The sequence below is a fragment of the Arvicola amphibius genome, chromosome 5 (genome assembly GCF_903992535.2).
Source record: "Arvicola amphibius chromosome 5, mArvAmp1.2, whole genome shotgun sequence".
Lineage (NCBI taxonomy): Eukaryota > Metazoa > Chordata > Mammalia > Rodentia > Cricetidae > Arvicola > Arvicola amphibius.
In genome coordinates, this window is record NC_052051.1 from 45,572,667 (window position 1) to 45,594,168 (window position 21,502).

The 21,502-nt window shown below is 45.2% G+C and overlaps 1 protein-coding gene across 1 annotated transcript in view; it reads right to left on the minus strand.

The window, feature by feature from the left end:
- The window catches only part of Tmc2 (transmembrane channel like 2), a 60,980-nt gene that overhangs the window by 28,033 nt on the left and 11,445 nt on the right, over nucleotides 1-21,502 (minus strand). The window contains exons 3-8 of the mRNA XM_038331941.1: nucleotides 15,303-15,455; nucleotides 8,757-8,847; nucleotides 7,600-7,681; nucleotides 7,155-7,261; nucleotides 4,501-4,599; nucleotides 2,044-2,186 (exon numbers count right to left, since the gene is read on the minus strand). Of these exons, the coding sequence (XP_038187869.1) occupies nucleotides 2,044-2,186; nucleotides 4,501-4,599; nucleotides 7,155-7,261; nucleotides 7,600-7,681; nucleotides 8,757-8,847; nucleotides 15,303-15,455 (675 nt within the window). The remainder of the gene's footprint in view (nucleotides 1-2,043; nucleotides 2,187-4,500; nucleotides 4,600-7,154; nucleotides 7,262-7,599; nucleotides 7,682-8,756; nucleotides 8,848-15,302; nucleotides 15,456-21,502) is intronic.

The following is a 21,502-nucleotide window of genomic DNA, read 5'->3' on the forward strand; positions in this document are numbered from 1 at the left end:
CTTTCTAAGTCATCTAATTTTCTTGGTTAGAGGGATGCATTTTCCTAATATAAAGCTCAGTAACTTGAGCTGGGATGTGTCTCCACTGTTAAGAGCACTCGTTGCTCTTGCAGAGGACCCAGGTTCTATCTATTCCCAGCACCTACATAGCAGCTCACAACCGTCTGTAACTACAGGTCCATGGGATCTGATGCCCTCTACTGACTTCCCTGGCACCAAGTACACATGTGGTACACATACAGGCATGTAGTCAAAAGTGCTCATACACATAAAATAATAAGTGTTTTTAAAAACTCAGTAACTCTTGAGGATGCTGGCTGGAGGATCTGGGTGATATTTCCTTTAGCAAATTTGGGTGAAAGCACCCAGACCTTCCTTGTTGGCCACCTGTTTTAATCTCCCTGATCAGCCTCTCTGCACTCCCTGCAGCTCAGCCCTGTGGGAATCACAGAACTCCAATCGTGGATTCCATCACAAAGTGTGGGGGTTTTCTGCTCCTCCCTAACTCTGTCTTGCTGTTGACTGTTTGGACTTGCTCTCTCACAGGGCCTAGGTAATTTTGGTTCATCACAGAAACATCCCACAGTCGTGGACTGGACTAAGAATACGAATTAAGGGGAACAGATAAAGCTGAGGAGATGGATTCATTGTTAAAGTGCTTGGTACAGGCAAGAGGACCCAAGTTTGGAAGAGCCAGGTATGATGGCATCTGTCTGCATCTCCAGTCTCCAGGATCGGGGAGGTGGACACAGGTGGCTGCCCAGAGCTCACTGACCCAACAGCCTGGCTGAACTGGGAAATTTCAGGTTCAGTGAGAGCTCCTGTCTCAAAAAGTAAGATGGAGAGTGACTGAGGAAGACGCTTATATACATGCAAAAAAAAAAAAAAAGCACCAATGTATAAAGGCCAATCTTGACCACAGAGGTAGAGAGAGCTGGGACCAGAGAGGATGCCATGGCTAACCACAGCCACACAATTTTTTTGGGTATAGGTGTATTATTTGTTTCTTTATAAGTGACAGGATTGGCGTTTTTATTTACTTTTCCTTCTAAGGAGCCCTGGAGAGAAGAAACAGGCAGCAAACTTCCATCTTCTAAGATTCTACACTCCTTCTCACAAAAAAAGTGGCCCTTTGCTAGTTTGGGTAATTGGATGGTCTATCTAGATGGGAATTCTAGAATTGTTCGCTGCCTTTGGGTCTTTGCATGTGTGCTCTTTCCACTCACATTTTACACTTCAAACTTTCAGCATAACTGGCTCTTCTCTGCCTCGTTTAAAGGAGTTTCATTCCATAAAGCTCATTCCCCAGAGTTTCACATATTATCTGGCTTATCACTTATATTTCATAATCTGCATTTGCTTGGCAGGATCATGAATAGTGATTGTATTAGATCTAGAATCGCCTAGGAGACAAGCCTGTGGACACGATAGTGAAGGGTTTTCTAGATTAGGGTAACAGAGCTGGGAGGACACAACCATTGGTGACACTGTTCCATAGACTAGGCTCCTGGACCGTATAGAAAGGGGAACGCTAAAACGCTAAAGGGACCAGCGATCATCGCTTTGCTTCCTAACTGTGGATGCAATGTGACCAGATGCCTCAGGCTCTTGTCGCTAGAACTCCTCCGCCATGGTGGAGAACTCACACAAGCCCTCTGGCCCTTAAGCTGCCGTTGTCAGTTCTTGTGCCATAGCAGGACACCAGGAACGGCTAGGCTTGTAGAGCTGCCTGTTTGCAGCTCTCAAAGTATTCCCAAGAAAGTAAGTACATGTAGAGCAATCAGAGGAGCATTGTTTGAATGAAGAAAGATCAAAACCCACAAACAAGGGCTGGAGAGATGGCTCAGAGGTTAAGAGCACTGATTGCTCTTCTAGAGGTCCTGAGTTCAATTCCTGGCAACCACGTGGTGGCTTACAACCATCTATAATGAGATCTGGTGTCCTTTTCTGGCCTGCAGGCATACATACATGCAGGCAGAGTACTGTACATATAATAAATAATTTTTTTTAAAAAAGCCCTACAAACAAGACACTCATACTTACGATCTAATGACAATCATCAAGCTGTAGCCAAACACGCTGACCCCCACCATAAAGTATGCCATGGGCAGCCTGTACCTCAGCCACCCGATGGTCCTCTGATTATTATAGTAGCCGTAGAAGAGAGCAGAATATTTGATGTAGCCCTGTAGGAAAGACATGCAAAGTCTCTGGGTTTGTAATCTCGGAGGAGAGCGATTGCACACTTCCATCCTATCAGGGGTTTCTGTCTCAGAGTTTTAAGGCAAGTCTACTGAGACGAAGAATTCTACATATTCAGTTCACAGTGTCTCCAGATGCCATCCACAGTCCTTGTCTGTTCTTTCTTCATTCTTCCACTGCACAGAGTGCATGGAGATTCAGGCTGGAGAGGAGAGCGTGTGTCTGTGTGTGAGCATGTGTGCCCAGAACACGCACTCAAGAATGCAAAGCTCCAAGCTATTGTGTTCTATAGCCAAGTTCTTTTATTTGGGGGGGGGCGGTTCAAGAAGAGTTTCTCTGTATAACAGTCCTGGTTGTTCTGGAACTCACTTTGTAGACCAGGCTGGTCTTGAACTTATGGAGATCCGCCTGCCTCTGCCTCCAGAGTGCTGGGATTAAAGGCGTGCGACAGCACCACCCAGTTCTTTTTTTATTAAAAACATCCTTTTCTCATACAAGACATCCTGCTGGCAGCCTCTCCTCTTTTCACTCCTCCCAGTCTGCAATCACCTGCCCTCTCCCCTAGATCCTCTGTTTCTTTGAGAAAAAAAAAAAGCAGGATTGACAAGATTTGCTAAAACTAGGCACAAACCCTCATATCAAGGCTGGAAAAGGCAACCCAGTAGGAGGAAAAAGGCCCCAAGAGCAGACAAAAGAGTCAGAGACATCTCCGTTCTCACTGTTAGGAGTCCCACAAAACCCCAAAGGTAAACACTCACAACACATGTGCAGAGGACCTAGTGCAGACCTGCGCAGGCGTGGTTGCTGCTTCAGTCTCGTCAACCACTCTGGCGCCTACAATCCTGCCTCCCCTTCTTCTGGGGAGCTACCAGAACTCTGTAGTCAGGCTCTTTTTGGTTTTGTTTTGTTTTGCTTTGTTTTTTGGTGCCCCAACCCCTGCTCGACTGTAGCTGGGTTCTAAATGTGCCAGAAATACACAAAAATTTGTGGAATTTTGTAACATTTCAAAATGAACTTAGACAGCTGTGCAACCTAAATTTTTTGTTTTCTGTTATTTTTCAACATTTTAAACATTTTGTTTTGTTTTAATTTTCAGTGTGCATGTGTGTGTGTGTGTGTGTGCGTGTGCAGATGCACGTGTGCCATGGCACATGTGGAGGTCAGAGGACAAGCTATGGGAACTGGTTCTCCCCTTCCACCATATGGGTGCTGGGGATCACACCCGGGTTGTCAGCCTCACTGGCAAGCCCACCTGCCCTTGGAGGCCTCCCATCTATCCCTGTTTTCTTCCTCACTTTCTTCTTTACTTTCATTGGCTTTAGCATTGAGTAAACTTATAAAATAAGTTAGTTAGGTATAGTATTAATTTAGATTTTAGTACTTTTTATATTTCTTTGCTGAAAACAGCATCAGGGATTGTGGTTGAATGAAGTCTGTTTGTTTTTGGTAGGTAAGAGATTTCAACAGGGATTGCTGGGTAAGAAAAAAAAGTAAAGAAAAGCCCTGGCAGCAATGTGGCTGGGCACCTTGGGAAATTACTCCAACTTGTCCCTCATTTCTGAGGAGACTCAAGTGTGACTCTGAGAATGGAGGATTCCAGCCCCATAGCTTGTTCTAAGCAGCACCGTTGCCAGGCTATGGTGACCTTGGGGACCCTTTGAAGTTGCAGAGGAGGGGCACGGAGGGTGAGGATGGATAGAGGGTGAACAAAGATTCCAGGGGGCGCCCACCAGCGGGGTAGTGAGGCACTGACTTCAGAATATGGGGCGCTCACTTGGGAGGACTTAGACAGTCAGCGGCACACTGCTCTTTTGTAAACGCGGTGAAGAACATTGGCTTTAATGCCACTGGGGATGGGAAACAAGGGGCAGCCAAAGTACAAGAGGGACATGCTCCGGTCTGCGTTTTCCGAGGTTCACTTTGGCAGCAGAGGAAATGGGAGACGATACCGAGTACACAGACACAAACAAGGCAGGGGGTCCTGAGGGCAGCCGTGGCACACAGCACAGACAGGAGGGGTGGGAAAACGTTTTGTTTAAGTGTCCTATCTGAAGAAAGCATCGCTTTTCAACAGTTAATTGCAACATTTGCATTATCTACTTACTGCTAAGATGCTTCCCTAGGGTCCCCGGATGAAATGGAGGACGCAGACAAGCCCCGGGGGGCAGTCTGGCTGGGTACCTCGGGAAATCGTTCCAATCGCCCCTCCATTTCTGAGGGGACTGATACTTGACTGAGAGGGACGGACACCGGCTCTAGCATCACAAAACGGAAGCGCATTGATACCAAGGTTTGTACCTCAAAATCCCAGAGGACGGAGAAGTCCATGGCTTTTTCTTCCTCAGCTCGAGGTACTGTCTTTCTGGGAATGCTTCCGTAGGGCATGCCCATCAGCACCTCACATGGGACAGATGGCAGAGTGTAAGCGGACAAAGCGCGAAGCATAACCCCAAACGCTTTAACAAATCCCAGTTTCTTTTATCGGATGACCCTCCCTCACACCCTTCGACAAAGATAAGAACCTGCTCAAACTTACAGATTGATTTAGGATGGACTGGCTTTCAAAAGAAAATATTTATTTTGTTTTTTATTTGTGTGTGTGTGTGTGTGTGTGTGTGTGTGTGTGTGTGTCTGTGTGAGTATGGTGGCACCTGAGGAGGCCGGAAGAGGATGCCAGGTTCTCCAGAGCTGGAGCGGCAGGTGGTTATGAGGCACCTGAGGTGACCCAACTCCAGTCCCCTGCAGGAGCAGTAGATGCTCAACAGCTGAGCCCTCCTTCCAGACGCCAGGTTGGCTTTTGAAAAAAGGAGATTCATTTTTTTCTTCCATACTGTCTTTCCGCGTATCATCTTATTTTCTCCACTAAACTTTACAGTGCCCATCTTGGAAATCTCCCAGTCTGCCCATTTTTACTAGTTATGTTATAGATTTACTGTTCTTGTGTTGACATTTTTGAGTGTATTATAAATCAGATAGTAAGTGTGTAGAGATTTGTTGGCAATGGTTGTCTGTGCAGTGACTATAACCAGCTCCGTAGACTCTTATTTAAAGTTGAGCACGTTTTGGTTGAATACATGGATTTAGGGGCCTCTGTGGTGATATTACTTATAGACAAACTGTATTTTTATTAAGAAATACAAAATATTCAATTTTTTGATCTATCGGCTACAGTAAAAATTCCAAAAAGAAAATGCTGGCAGATGCTAAAGATAAAGATGCTGGCAGATGCTAAAGGTAAAGATGAAGATGCTGGCAGATGCTAAAGATAAAGATGCTGGCAGATGCTAAAGGTAAAGATGAAGATGCTAGTCTCTGCAGCCTCAGTTTCCATAGTTCACTATATAAAATTACTTTTCTGGTTAATTTATAGGTTCGTGATTTCAGATCTGTTCCTCCCTCCCCTCACTTCCCACCAGCTCTCGCTGGGTCTGGATTTGCAGTCCTGGCTGGCCTAGAACGTGCAATGACCCTCCTGCCTTTACCTCCCAGTACTGGTGCTGCAGGCATGTATCACCCAGGCTCTTCTGTTTCTGTTTATCAGATTTCAGTTCATACCGTTATTGGGAAATATACTACACATAAAGCAGCATACGTAATACATAGGTACAGTCAGTTATCATGATGAAACTTCATTACTTTTTATCCAACTGTTATGTAGCTTTTAAGAACCCCACAGAATTGGGGCTGGGGAGATGGCTCAGTAGGTAAGAGTCCTCGCTGTGCACCCATGCAAAAGGTTGAGTATAGTCCCAGGTGCTATGACATCAGTGCTGTGTGTGTGTGTGTGTGTGAGAGAGAGAGAGAGAGAGAGAGAGGAGTGAGGAGCACACCAGAGAGTCACTAGGCTTGCCGGCTACCTACCTAACTCCAGGTTCAGCGAGAGAACCTGTCTGTGTTCCCCTGCTTGCTTTTTAAATCAGGGTTCTCACTCTGTAGTCCTGACTGACCCGGGGGCTTGTTTTGTAGACCAGGCTGGCTTTGAACTCATAGAGATCCTCCTGCCTCTGCCTTCCCAAGCACCAGGATTAAAGGCATGTACCACTGTGTCCAGTTGCGAGACTGTCTTATCCACGGCAAAGTGATATAGATTAGGAAATCTTATGTTTTCCTCTGGCCCCTGTACATGTGCACAGGCACACATGCTTGTACACACATGTGCTCATATAATACGCATGCCCTGACACACTACAAACAAGCAGCAGGACCTTGTAAATCTCCAGAATTATGTCCTATTCCACTTCAACAGAGAGCTCATCTCCTAACTGCTTCCTTATTTTTCCTTGTAATTTACTTCCTTTTGTTTAGTTTTGCCTGTTTCTCTCTTTTTTTCCCTCAGGGTAAAAAAAATTAACTGAGATCTTAAATTTTTTAAAGATTTATTTGTTTGTTTGTTTGTTTATTTATTATGCATATAGTGTTCTGTCTGCATGTATGCCACTAGACCAGAAGAGGGCACCAGATCTCATTATAGATGGTGTGAGCCACCATGTGGGTTGCTGGAAATTGAACTCAGGACCTCCGGAAGAGCAGGCAGTGCTCTTAACCTCTGAGCCATCTCTCCAGCCTGAGATCTTAAATTTTTTACTCCTTTTAATTACAGATGAAAGGCAGAAACGTGTTATCAGTTTTTGAATCAGAACCCTAAGTATGTTAGTTCCATGCGTTGTACTGAACAACCAAGGCAACTGACATGAATGCTGAATTCAGACGGAGCTGTGCATTGTGGAGCATGCTTATAGTTCAGGTATCAGGAGGAATGAGGCAGGGGGATTGTGAGTTTGAGGGGAGTCTGGGCTTTATAGCAATACCTTATCTCCCCAAATTTTTTTTTCTAAAGAACGAGAGATTATAGCTAAACATATAAAAAAAGAGTATTTGGAAAGTATAACCGAAGATGCTGGCTGCAGTAAAGCCTCAACACTATCTGAAGGCACAGGAAATTCTGTCCTTACCTCTGGGATGATGACTAGACCAAATATTAAGCCAAAAAGGACAAGGTTAACTCCATACATCCATCGGAGAAAGATGAAGTATGATGCCACCGAAGACCCAAAGTGACCTGGGGGAGAAAGATGGCACAGTGAAATGTGTCAGCGTGCCTGCAAAAGTGGTTTTCACGCCAGCCTGTCAAATAAACACCCGGAGCTCGATTTTCTTATTCCAGTGAGGAGATAACCTGAAACTCTGTGGGTAATTGAGCTACCCGAGCTCTCACATCAGAAAGGGAGGAATCTGGACTTGAATCTGGTTCCTACACTCATCCAATGCCCACTTTCCCCCCTATGCAGCAGAGTCTATGAAATAATCTAACCATAAGGCCAAGTATACTCAGAATCTAAGCCTTGGGAGACTTCTTTGAGGAAACCAATTAAAAACCAGAGACGCTAAAATACTGACTTTCAATGTCCTTGATCTTCATTTCCCAGGGAATACACTGAGTCTTGAAATTGTCAAAGTCCCTTTTAAACTTGACCCATTTCTGAAATGAAACAGATAAAACCTTCAGTCACCAGCATGTTGACCTTAAACACCAAGGGGCACAGATGAGTCATGAGGGAAGCTGAGAGAAGTGGGGCAGTGGTTGTATGTGTGTGTGTGCATGTGTGTGTTTGTGTGTATGTGTGTGTTTGTGTGTATGTGTGTGTGCATGTATGTGTTTGTATGTGTGTCTGTGTGGAAATGTTGAAGTAAGGGGCAGAGAGAAGGGAATGGGCTTGAATGCTAAGGGCAGGAAGCCTGGGAGCAGCAGGGGAGGGTGCTGGGAGAAGCAGGGCAGAGGCAGTGTGTGGGGACAGAAACATTCGCAGAGCCGGGGCTACAGCACAGTGCAAGTCTGTGGTGCGGAAGACAATTCAAATTCGGACATTTTGATATGAATTTTAAAATTCTGCATACATTTTCTGGGCCCTCTGATACAACTCTCTCCATATTAAAACAAAAATCAAGGAAAAAGAAAGCTCACGACTCACATTCATCGGGAGTCAAGAGCCCCAGTTCACTGGGAGAGTTGCTGTCCAGAGAGATCTTGGCCTACGTCTGCTCATTGTTTTCCTGGTGAAATCATTGACTTTGCTGGGCTAAAGGGAGATAGAAAAGAATTCCTCCTTCCCTTGGAGTGCTCCAGTCTGGAGCTTGAATGTTCCCTCAAAAGCGCATGTGTGCAGGGTTTGTTCCCAGAGAAGCGCTACAGAAGGGTGGTGGAAAAATCTTAGGCAATGGAGCCTGGTGGGAGGTCTCTAGGTCATTGGATGTCGGCCCAAACTGCACAGCAAGATCCCAGTCCTCTTCTCCCCCTCCCGTTTTTTTTCACCTTCTGTCTCTTCCTCACCCCCTGTCTGAGATCCCAGGCTTCCTGGAACTCAAGGTCCTTCTGCTTCAGTCTCCTGAGTGCTGGCTTCCATCCCTGAAGGACTCAGGATGATCTACCGGACCCCACATTCAGAGTTCTAAGGGGAACCTGGCACTGATGGCCAAGCTGGCAGGTGTTTGTGGTGGTCCCTCTGTGCTCGCGCTGAGCAGGCTCTCCCAGGCTGTTGTCTGAGGAGCCCACTTACCTTGGCCATCAGCATCCTGTAGGCATACAGGTGTTTGCCCTGCCCTTTCCCCAAGGCTCCTTCATACTTCTCCACAAACGCCTGGGCTTCCCTGGTCAGGAAAGAACATGCAGGAGGTGAGGAGAGACATGAATTAAATCAGAAATCTAAACCGCAAGGCTGAAAGTCTCACATGTTTATACCCTGAGTTAGCATATCGATTTTATGAAATGGTACATTTTATCCACCAAACTTCTCCCAAAGCCACCAATGCCAGGCAAACGTTCACTACTGACAGGCACGATTTTGTCATTGCTCTCCAAGACTTTGCCCCTTGGTGTTACATCTGTGAATAAACTGTAATGTGACAGTTTGTTATGTTATGTTAGGAAGATTAACAGCTTTAAAACAGGGAGTTCATAGGGCGTGGTGGTGCACGCCTTTACTCCCAGCACTTGAGACAGAGGCAGACAGCTCTCTCTGAGTTTGGGGCCAGCAAGGCCTACATAGAGAGTCACAGGACAGCCAGAGCTACATAGAGGCCCTGTCTCAACAAAGCCAAAAATAATAAATAAATAAATTGATTAAATTAAATAAAAATGGGGTGGTGGTTATTTTGGTCATCTGGCTAGGACCATGGAAAAGTAGATCAGAGAATAGGAATCAGATAGACTAAAAGTAGAATAACTCTTTGATTTTATTTTTTAAATGTGTGTGTGTGTGTGTGTCTGTCTGTCTGTCTGTCTGTACATGGGCATATGTGTGCCACTGTGCATGTGTGGAGGTCAGAGGATAACTGCTGGGCAGTTCTCACCATCTGCTATGGGTTCTGGGGATCTAGTCCAGGGTGACAGGGTCATGTGGCAAGCACTTTTTTTTTTTGGCAGCCGAGACATCCTACCACCCCAGAGATTTAACTGTTGTGGGAATATTGTGCTTTGACTCTGAAATGACCCCTTCAAGTTCACATTTTAAGTGCTTGCTCCCCAGCTGCTGGTGCTGGTATGGGAAATTGTCGAGTTTTTAAGAGATGAAGGCTGGTTGGTGGAAGTAGGTCTGGAGGGGCAGGCTTTGAGTGTCCTCTCCAATCCCCGGTTCCAGCTTGCTTTCTGTTTCCTCTCTGATTGTTGTATCCAGTCCCTGGTTTCAGCTGGCTTTCTCTGTTTCCTCTTTGATTTAACATGGCTCCTGTCATGAATTCTGCTCCACCTTTTCTGCTATGATATACCGATGCCTCTGTGAGTCGAAATAAACCTTCCTTCTTTAAAGGAATTGCTTCTATAACCAATCCCCCATCTGCTGAGGATTGATCCTAGGAGCTGAGGGCCTAGAACTGATCTTCATGGTAGGCAAGCCTTTTACTATCATGCTACACTCTCAGAGCCCCTCCCCCTCCCCTCCCCCTTTCAGGTCATTTTCTAAGACCAGTCTTCTAGCAAAGCGTGAACCACGTGACTGGGATTAAAGTAACAGCCTCAACTCCCAGGCACCAGACATTCTTATGCCAATGACACCTCCCACCTTGTCCCATTGTTAATGATGTCCCTATGCTTCTCTGATTCATTTCTATTCCCTAACCTCATCTTTCAGGACTCAGCATGGTACCTGGCACAAAAGCTCAAGCTTTAATAACGACGTTGACTATTGTTTGCTAATTCTGCCCAGGGCACTTGAGATCCAGATTTGTGGGGAAACGAGGACTGTGAGGCTGAAAGGCCGGGAGAAGGGACCCAGTCTGAGCGATGAAGGAGCCAGTTCATAAAGACACTTGGATGGGGCAGGAGCATAGACTCAGGCTTGCTCTGTTGGCTATCATTCTTTGTATCTTGCCATCCTTCTTAGTCTCTAGCCATATGCTTGAGTCATCTAGCTCATAAGTGTGTCAGAGGCTGGGGCTCATAGCATCACTTCTAAAAAAGAGGATGTAGTCTCCAGGAATGCTTTCAACACTTGGAGACTCTAGTAGTTTGAATGAGAATGGTCCCCCATAGGCTCATGGTTTTGAATACTTGGTCCCTAGTTGATGGGACTGCTATGGAAGGATTAGATGTGGCCTTGTTGGAGGTGGTGTGTCACCAGGTGGCTGGGGGTAGGCGTTGAGATTTCAAGTGAATCACCCCACCCCCACTGTGCTCTCTGTCTCCTACCTGTGGCTCAAGATGTGAGCTCTCAGCTGATCCTCTGGACACCTGCTGCTTGCTACCCCAGCTTCACTGTCATGAACTCTAAGCCTCTGAAACCATAAGCCTCAAATAAACTTTCTTTTATAAGATGCTTTGGTTGTGCATGGTGTCTTATCATAGCAATAGAACAATAACCAAGACAGAGACTTAATTGCCAGAAGAGTCTACAGCAGGCAAGGGGGTACATTCTACAGTGACGATCACTTCTGGGGAAGTGATTAACAGTGTAGGTTCTAGAGCCAGAGTTTCTGAGTTCAAATCCAGACTGGACCATTTAACTTGCTGTGGAACATTGGGCAAATTACTTGGTACTTCTGTGACTCAGTTTCCTCATCAGTACAAATAGGAATAAAATAGTACCCGCATCACAGGGCTGTTTTGAGGAAATGGGATTGCTACACTTACTGTATTCAGAGTAGGGTCTACCATTGAAGGAATATTCAGCAAATAGTAATTAGGCACAGATCTGCAAACAAGAGCATATAGCCTGAAAGCAGAAAGGGGTAATGGGGACTTCCCTGCAGAGGAGACCCTTGGCCAGCTCTCACTGTGTGTGTAAGAATTAGTCAGGTGGGAACCAGCACACTTCAGTGCTCCTGGGGAGGATGCTAGAAAACTGCCCAAGGCCTTGGCACAGGAGCCCTGGGCCTGCCTGTCAGCCTTGATAGCTATGCGTGAGTGTCAACACGCTTAGCAGAACCCCAGTGGCATGTGTGCAGCCCAGGGGCATCTCCAGATGACTGAAGAGGTGGCCATTCAGAATACATATCCTGTGTCTCCATGAGAGCCAGCTGAAGAGACAGCGAACTCAATAAGGGCCTTGAAGCTTCTGACGGGCAACAAGGCCACACTTCAGAGTTTGTACTGTGTGTTCCCTTGTTGCTTAGGCTGAAGATACTAAGGAGCAGGAAGTTGTGACTGGAGAAGGCCAGGGCACTGTGACACCACCCTTCAAGGGTTCCTGATGGCGTAAGTCACAAACAATCCCACACCAGTTTGGAATTATGATTAATAGAATGGTTGTTTATTTAAAGGGGAAAAACTTACAGATCACCGTCCCAGACAACAGCCCTCTGCCTAATCAGGAAGAGAGCCTAGTTGCCGGAAGCAGAGCCGGAAGCCAGAGCATGAGCAGAGGGCAGTTGCTGCTTTTTTAGAGAAGGAGAGACCACGCCTCAATGGGCTGGTATCTCAGCAGCTATTGGCTGAAGGAGCGGAAGAAGCTCCCGCAACAGGTTCCTCGTCAGAACTGGATAAGCTCAGTCACAACTCGGCCTTACAGCTGGGGCAGAGACGCTCAGAAACGAGTGATCAGCAGCGCCTGATCATCCTGCCCACGGAAGCCAGCTCCTGAGGAAAGCGGCATCACTGAAGAAAGGCCGAGGAGGGGCTCCTCCATGGGAGGAAGAGTCAAAATGTTTGAAGGAGAAGGTGAGACCCAGTGACTGATGGACAGGAAGTGGGAACACACCTCTAGTGAGGAAAGAAAGGTAGCCACTTTAGTAGCTGTATCTTGGAATGAGACAATTGAGTGTGAGATTTCTGGACTTACTAAGTACTGGCATAGGTCTGGTTTTAGTGAGGTGGACTGGAAGAAAGGAAAGATCTTTAGGCAGAGACCTGGTTGGAGCGGCGGGCTAAAGGCTGGGGAAACTTATTCTAGGCATAAGCCTAGAATAAGGCATCCTGGAGGAGGGAAGGGAGGAACAGGAAGGAGGTCCAGTTTGACGTGGACACTGCCAACCCTGCCAGCAACAGGGGCCCTGAAACCTCAACCTCTCGGAGATCACTTTTCCTCAGGTACCCAGATTACCCTCTCCCGCTGTTAACAAAGGTTGTGCTTAGGCTGCGCGTGCGTATGAGGTTATGTGAGAATGATGAATGGTGCAGGAGGAAGAACCCAGCCTGGGGGGTGGGGGAGGGGACCTCTCGGAGAAGCCAGTCACTACGTAGAACCCGCCTACTGTCCAAACTGTTTTAAATCGGCAAATGTACATATTTATTGTATACGTTGATGGCCACATTAAGCTAAGTAACCTATTAAATCCTCAGCTTTTTTGAAGCAAGGGCCTTTTAATATTTACTCTCACTAATTTCAGCTACACAGCTATTATCACCACGATGCTGAATATAAATTCAAATATGTTAAAAACAAACAAAGAGCTGTTAGTCTCACTAGATGTGCGTCTGGTGCTCAAGAGTCACAAGTGGCTGTTGACCGCTGTATCTGATAATATAGATGTAAGAGATTTCTATCACACCAGGAGCTTCGGGAGGTCAGTGCGGCAGGCAGGAGTCTGGGATACTGCAGGGAACCATCTTCCTTGGCCACGTGGAAGACTGTAGCAGAGTCAACTCGGCCTGTTAGACCCACTGTCGGGGTTTTGGGTAATATTATTTTCTGGGGTGTGACTTTTGTTAATGCTGCATTTGTTTAACTCTGTGAAGCTGTGATTCTTTGCCTGTCTAAAATACCTGATGGCCCCAATAAAGGCCAATAGCGAGGCAGGAGCAAGGATAGGCGGGGCTAGCAGGCAGAGAGAATAAATAGGAGAAACAAGGAAGGGAGCACGAGAGAACAAGGAGAAGAAGAGGACATCAGGGGCCAGCCACCCCGCTACACAGCAAGCCACGGAAAAAGAAGCAAAGAAAGGTATACAGAATTAGAGATAAATAAAAGCCCAGAAGCAAAAGGTAATCGTGTTAATTTAGGTTAAGAAAAACTGGCAAGAAGCAAACAAAGCTAAAGTCAGACATTCATAAGTCATAATAAGCCTCCACATGTGTGATTCATTTAAGAGCTGGGTGGCAGCCCCCCCCCAAACACCAAATGAGTAAAACATACAACACAGGGTTCATACAGTGTTGATGTGGCCAGAATCTTTTCTTTGGTTTTTGAAATAATGTCAAGCTATGACTCCCACATCACTCTCCATAATAATAATAGGAGTTTAATTTGAGCATGAGGAAATTTGTGTTTGAGGGGAGTCTGGGAAAATGAGATTTACACAAAGGAAGGGGGGGATGTGAATCACTGTGGTTGAAAATGGAGATCAGATTTGGGGTAGGAAAGGTAATGGTGGGAAGGACCTTTTTCTAGTAGATAACCAGAAAGTATGCATTGTGAATCCTGGTTTAGCTCAGAACTACACAGATATTCAGGAATAAGAAAATATTTGGACCAAGTGGTGGTAGCACATGTCTTTAATCTCAGCAATCAGAAAGTGGAGGTAGAGGCAGGCAGATCTCCAGGTTGGAAGCCAGCCTAGTCTATATAGTGAGTTCCAGGACAGCCATGGCTACACAGAGACACCCTGTCTTGAAAAACAAAACAAAACAAAACCAACCCCCCCAAACCAAAATGGTGTGGAATAATTCTGTATTCTGTCAATCATATTTTGAATAAATGCTGATTGGCCAGTAGCCAGGCAGGAAGTAATAGGTGGGACAACCTGACAGGAAGTAGAGGTGGGTTAATGAGAACAGGAGAATTCTGGGAAGAAAGAAGTCCATTCTTCCACAGTCCTTTCCCAGCCTCAGAAGGAAGATGTGACAACCTTGCTGTGGCTAACATAGATAAGAATAATGGGCTAATATAAGTTACAAGAGTTAGTTAATAAGAAGCCTGAGCTAATGGGCCAATCAGTTTATGATTAATGTAGACCTCTGTGTAATTTCTTTGGGACTTAATGATTGAGGGAACTGGGCAGAACAGAAAACCCCGGCAACGCCAAAATCCAAAACCAAAACCCAGAAGAAGAAAGGATGGAAGGGAGGAAGGGAGGAAGGGAGGAAGAAAATATTTGGTGTGCCAGCCTTTCATATGCAATCAAGGGAAAGGCTGAGTTGGAAATAAGATTCAAATGGCATAGCTAGGGAGTGGTATCACAATTCAAACCCATACCAACAGAGAACCATTCCCAGTGTGGCCTTCCCTTAGGACACAGTGACATGCTAGCAGGAGAGACAGATCTTTCTATTTGGGGCACAAGTCATTCAAGCGAGAGACAACTGCATAGGGGGAGGTTGTGAGAGTTTAAAGCAGACAAGACAGTTGCCCTTGCTGAGAAGGGACATCATAGACAGTTTCCTGCAGAAGGCATTTCTGTGTTGGGTCATGAGAGAGCAAGCCAGCACATGGGGTAGGGCACAGGGGAGATGGCTGTAAGCAGTAGAAGGCCTGTGCACAGATCGATGCCTGTAAATTTTAAAGGTTGTCACACTCTACTGCATCTATCTGTGCCATGCTTACAATGGGGAGGCTAGAAGTTCAGATCTTTCCTGTTCAGTCCAACCAGGGCTAAGAAGAGGATGGCACACCCCTTCTCTGCAGAAGACAAGCCTCCTCAGTAGCCATGAGAAACATTGCCTACAGCCCACTCACCTGAGCTCCCTCAGCTTCTTTGCCATGGGCCAGGGTTTGTTCCTCATGGTGGAGATGAGCTTCTTCTTTTCTTCCACCTGCTCCAGGATCTGAGCCAGCTCCTCCTCAGACAGGGACTCTCCAGTAGAAGCACTGGAGGCTAAGGAAGTGGATCTAGGGGCAGAACCATGGCAGATTCAGGTGTCAGTTAGAAGGGCTCTGGACAGGGGAGGAATTCATAGGAAAGATGAGCAAGATATTTGACACTCCAAGTTGACGGAGCTTGTCCCTACCAGAAACAGACGTGGCTCCTCCCACTGCCCGCTAGAGGAGGCCAGACTTGTATCCTGTGGCCATAGGTTGCCTTCTCAAACTTGATTTCTCTGAGTTCTCCATCCATACACACTATAGCACAGTGGTGTCCAATAGAAATGAAAGTTGAGTGTGGAGGCCCAAAGATGTGAGCCTGTTCACTTCTATTTCTTCAAGGTTATTGTCTGTTTCTACCTCAAACAAAGGGCCCACCTGGATTTAGATCAGACTTCTGCTCGCTCTCAGGGTTATTGTCAACAGGTGTGGTTAATATTGTATTTCGGGAATAGAGAAGTCGATCTTTGTCTACCCCAAACAAAAGTCTAAGGATCCAACTAAGTTCCAGTTCCCTTAGGGGAATAACAATGGATTCCACCTAGGGAGTGGTTTGTCTACAAAATGTTTTGGTCTAAGATATGAGCGCTACTAGTGTTGTTCTAGCAACAGAATGTTTAACTATGAAGGTAGCCCCCAACCTTCAACTGGTCTGTTCATTTCCTTGAATCATGTTAATGCAGTTTTTTTTTTTTTTTAATCTTGCTCCTACCTTTTAGGGTCAGGGGTATTTTAAGAGATTGAAAATTAAATGCAGGCAATTTCATTATTCAGTAGAACTCCCTCCCAATACTCTGCTCTGTTTCTGTTTTGTTATTTTCACCCGCATCGTTGTACTCTTCGCTTATTTCCTGATCCCTACAAGTGGTATTTTTATCGAAGTTGGTCTCCGACAGGTAAGCCACTTATAGTTTAAATTTTTTTCTTTGTTCATTCCCTCATTCATTTGTTCCTTCTTTATTTCTTGTAAGGATTTCAGGGCTGACAAGCTGGCTTACATGGCAAAGTACTTGCCATAGAATCCTGATGGAGTTTGATCTCTGGAGAACCCACCTATAGGCAAAAGGAGAGTATCAAGTCCACAAACTTGTCCTATGAACTTCAAATATGCACAGGGGCATTGACCACCCCCCAGCACACTGTGCTGGCTAATTTTATGTCAGCATGACACAAGCTAGTGTTGTCTGAGAGGACGGAGCCTCAATTAAGGAAATGTCTCCAGACCACTGGGCTTAGGCAAGCCTGAAAGGCATTTGCTTAACTAGGGATTGGTGGGGGTATCCCAGCCCATTGTGGGTGGTGAAGTTCCTGGCCAGGTGATCCTGGTTTCTATCAGAAAGCAAGCTGACAAAGTCCTGAGGAGCAAGCCAGAAAACAGCACCCCTCCATGGCCACTGCATAAGCTCCTGTCTCCAGGTTCTGGCTCTGTTTGAGCTCCTGTCCTGACTTCCTTCAGTGATGAACATTGATATGGAAGCGTAAGCAGAATAACACACTCCCTCCCCCCCCCCAAGTTTGCTTTTTGGTCATGGTGTTTCAACACAGGAATAGAAACCCTAACCAAGACACACAGTAGCAATTTTTTTTAATCTCCAAACTTCATTTAAAATACTTTCATTACAAATTTAAATTCCAAGGAAGCCCTTATTGTCCCCAATCGTTCATAAATACGAACAGCATGGCATGTTTTTCATTTGAGAAGCTCCCATTAAAAATGGTAAAATGTGACCACAGGTATTAGTCCCACTTCTAAAGGGCAGTGATGTCCTCAAGCAGTGAGCATGCTGGGATTATAAGATTATTGCACCATTCAGAATTTAGAGCTTAATCCCTATACTAAATGGGAGAAATAATATTTATATGCTTTAACAAGGGTAAATTGTCCTTGAATAATGATTTTCCTTGGATTCCTAAGTATTCAAATGCACATAATGAGTATTTTTCTCTCTGATTTTTTTAAATTCACCTATTTTCTTGTGTGTTTTTTTTTAAATCATAGTGTTATAACTTCAATAAAAGTTCATTGAACAACAACAACTCCTTCTGGTCAAGAGAATGGAATCTCTGACCTGGGTAGAGACTTAACATTACAGTTGGGTAGGGTCAATCTCTTAACCTAGGGACCACCCTTAGGAAAGTGGGCTTACCATACACCATGCTGGAGATGGGTAGAATAATTAATTATTCCTTCAATTTAACAGCCTGCCCCTTTCATTCATCCCCTCTTCCAGGTCTCCAGTGCAGTAGCTTACCTGGCTAGAGTCATGTACCTTATTAGTCTGCTTGGTTTTTCTTTTTGAGTTATCTAGAAAAGTATAGCTTTTCTTCTTCTTCTTTTCCAACTGTGTTTTCCCTAGCATTTTGAACTTACCAAACATTTGGGCTTCCTTATGCCTTCTCTGAAGTCTCCCTGGCACCATGGGACTGCTCGTCCATGTGTCTGCTTCCCAGACCATTTTCAGTGGCATGGCTTTCCCCTTCCTCTCCATTCTCTGGGTAGCAGCTGCGCTGTGTAGATGGCCCGCTCTGGGGTTATTTTAAACCTTAATAACATTGTCCTTGAGTTTCCATTTGAGTTTATTCTTGAATTCATTTAATAATGAGACTAAGAATCCCAAGAAGGGACCTTGATTTTCCCTGTATCCACAGTTTGGTAGACACCTTCGTTGAATGTAACATACTACTGAGAATGATCAATGAAATCTAAATGCACCAGTCATATGATATTGAACTTTGATCAGAATAGCTATTCATGAGCCTGGGCACCGGTCAGGGAAACTCTGAGAAGTCCTGTTCAGTGAAGGGCCCAGAGCAGGTGTGTTCTAGGCTGAGGACACTTATCTCACTCCAACTCAGAGTGGGTTGCAGTTTGGGTTACAGATAAGTCAGCAAGAGCATGAATTGACACAAGAGCATGAGGAGCCCTCTGACACACCAGAGACTTCCTAAGGCTGCAAACCTCAGCCCTAAAGCTCACAAAATTGGTAAGTTTTAAAGTTTTTTGGAGGGTTTTTGTTTGTTTGTTTGTTTTTGTTTTTTGAGACAGGGTTTCTCTGTAGCTTTGGAGCCTGTCCTGGAGCGCACTCTGAAGATTAGGCTAGCCATGAACTCACAGAGATCCGCCTGTTTCTGCCTTCCTACTGCTGGGATTAAAGGTGTGCACCACCACTGCCTTGCCCAAATATTCTATTAATAGTCTTTTTGTACTGTCTTCACACTCTAATATCATCACACTCTTCATTTACAGTACATGTCAATTCAGATATCAACTTTCCATCTTAAATGTTTGCTCTGGATTTGTCGTTTGTAAAATAATAATTGAAAAAAGTAGATACACGTACACAACTTGCTTTAGACAAGCTTTAAAAAATTTCTTCTGAGCTAGGCAGTGGTGGCACACGCCTTTAATCCCAGCACTTGGGAGGCAGAGACAGGTGGATCTCTGTGAGTTCAAGGCCAGCCTAGTCTACAAGAGCTAGTTCCAGAATTCTTCCAAATCAAGTGATATACAGTTATTTTTCTTTGATGTTTATATCATTACCAAAATATTTGATTCCAAAGTCAGTTAAGGTCAGTTTCAAAACTCTATTTGTTGGTCCAAGTTAGATAAATTTACTAACTTAGTTGCATTAATGTCAAATTCAGATTATACATTAAATCAAGTAGGAGACTCATTTCTTTGGTGTCCTTGGCCACATTCCAAGTGCTCAGTGCCTAGTGGTTATTGTACTGGCTTGCACAACTACAGAGAACTTCTGCAGAGAATGTTCATGCTATGCCCCTCCCCATGCCCTGGTAATGCTGGCTGCTCAACTAATACAGGATCCAAATTACTGTGTGTGCTCAGTGCATTCTCTGTGATAAAGACAATGGCTAACAGGGCAGGCGAAGAGTGTGGAGAAAGGGTGCGTGTGGCCATTGGAATGAGAACAACCCCCATAGGCTCATATATTCTTGGTCCCCAGTCAGTGGAACTATTTGAGAACGATTAGGAGGCTGGAGGAGGTGTGTCATTGAGGGTGGGCTTTGACTTTTCAAAAGTTCAAGCCAGGCCCATTGCCTCTCTCTTTCTGCTGTCCGTGGAACAGGATGTAAAGTTCTCAGCTACTGCCCTAGAGCCCTACCTGTCTGCTTCCCACTGTGATGATCATGGGCTCACCTTCTGAAGCTGTAAGCTCCCAGTTAAATTCTCTCTTCTGTAGGAGTTTCCTTGGTCATGGTGTCTCTTTGTAGCAGTAAAATACGAACTAAGACGTTATGTTTGGAAAACCTTAATAAGGATCATAAAGAGATTAACCGGAACTACTACTACTTCAGGTTTTGGAGATCAGTTTACAGAAATCTCTATGAGTTTTAGCTTCTTAACTCTTGGAAATTTGGATGCAGAAAGCCTAGCCATAGGCACTGTAGGTCATACCTCACACATTCCCAGTGATCCTTGTCACTGGGTCTTTGAATGATGTTTTCCCTCATTGGAGGGAGTTGTTATTGTTTGTGTAAATTCTATCTGTTCTCCAGATACTTACTGAAATGCTCACCTTCTCCTTAGGGGAAACACGATGCCCCAGGGCCCCAGCGGTACAACACTATCAAATCTTGTCTTGTGTGCACATTGCTCTCTGCCTTGTCTTAATTGAGGCTCATCTTTCCTCCTGGGCACTCAGCATCTGGGGAACCAGGACTGAGTATTTTCATCCCTGTCACGGCAGCCAGCTAAGAATGGCACTGTTGAGTTCTTGTTTGTATGTCCTTCTCTTGCGCACGTCATTTAGCGTATGGGTTTCTTGTAAAATTTAAGATGCTCAAGGGCAATCAACAATGCATTTAAGCTTTAAGGTGTAGCTTAATGGTAGGGCATGTGCTTATAATGCGAAAGAACCTGGGTTCAATCCTCAGGCACCACAAACAACCAAAAGAAAAACTCGAGGCATGGTGGCATGTGATTATAATCCCAGCACTGGGGAACCAGGACCTGTTAATACTGTGCAGAAGCACAACCTCTGAACACAGACAAATGTGTTATCAGTATGTGGTGTGTGCATCTGAGTATTAATGCACAGGAGGCCAGAAAGGAGCACTGGATCCCTGGAGCTGGAGTTAGAGGCTTTGGTGAACTGTCCAACGCAGGTGCTGGCAACTGAACTTGGGTCCTCTGGAAGAGCAAGCAGTCCGTGCTCTTAACCAGTAAACCACCTCTCCAGGCTGGAATGAAGATATTCCAAAGAAACACTTGTGCCTTTCCCTTTGGTTATGATATTATTGAAACAATGAGCCCCAGGAATTAGAATTTCCCAGGAATCTCATTCTGGGAGAAGCAAAAGACTGAATCCTGGTGCCAGCCAGAGGAAGGAACAGGAAAAGATTTCACATCGTTCTCAGAGTTCATCAGACCATCTTACAGGAGAGATTATCGGACCTGAACCAATGATGGGTGGGGCCATGCCTTGACCAGGGCTGCCTAGTTATACTTACCCCCTGTCCTTTATTTAAACTTAAACTTCATGTCATGGCCTCCAGATAGACTTGGGGTGGAAGGGATGGTGGCTACTGGACCTCTTTGTTCCTCTTCCCAAAGTGGTTAAATTTTATAAACCCCTTTTCTCTCCTTATCTCTTATTGAATATGTCAGGGTCTGGGCTTTGGCCCTAACTAACTCTGTCAGCAATATGGGCAAAGAAAGCTTGCTGGAACCCAGAGGGAAAATCAAGTGTTGGCCATTACCCTGATTTCCATGCCTGCTTCAAAAGTCTCCCCCATTATCGTCATAAGGGATTCTTCAAATATCCCCAGAAGCAGGTAAATTATAGACTATCTCTAATGAGCGACAAAGAGAAGTCACCAAAAGCCATGAAATGTAGGGAATAGGACCTGTAGATTCCATCAGTTGCCTGTCTACTACCCCATACACTAGCGAAACAAAGGACTCCAGGTCAATTACCCAAATGCCCATAGCCTCAGAGCTGGCAGAACTCTTGAAGTTCTAGATGGTCATATTTCTAGAAGTGAGAAGGGTACATACACACAAGGGGTAGAAGTGTGCATGATCCCTGTACGACTTCCAAATCCAATGACAT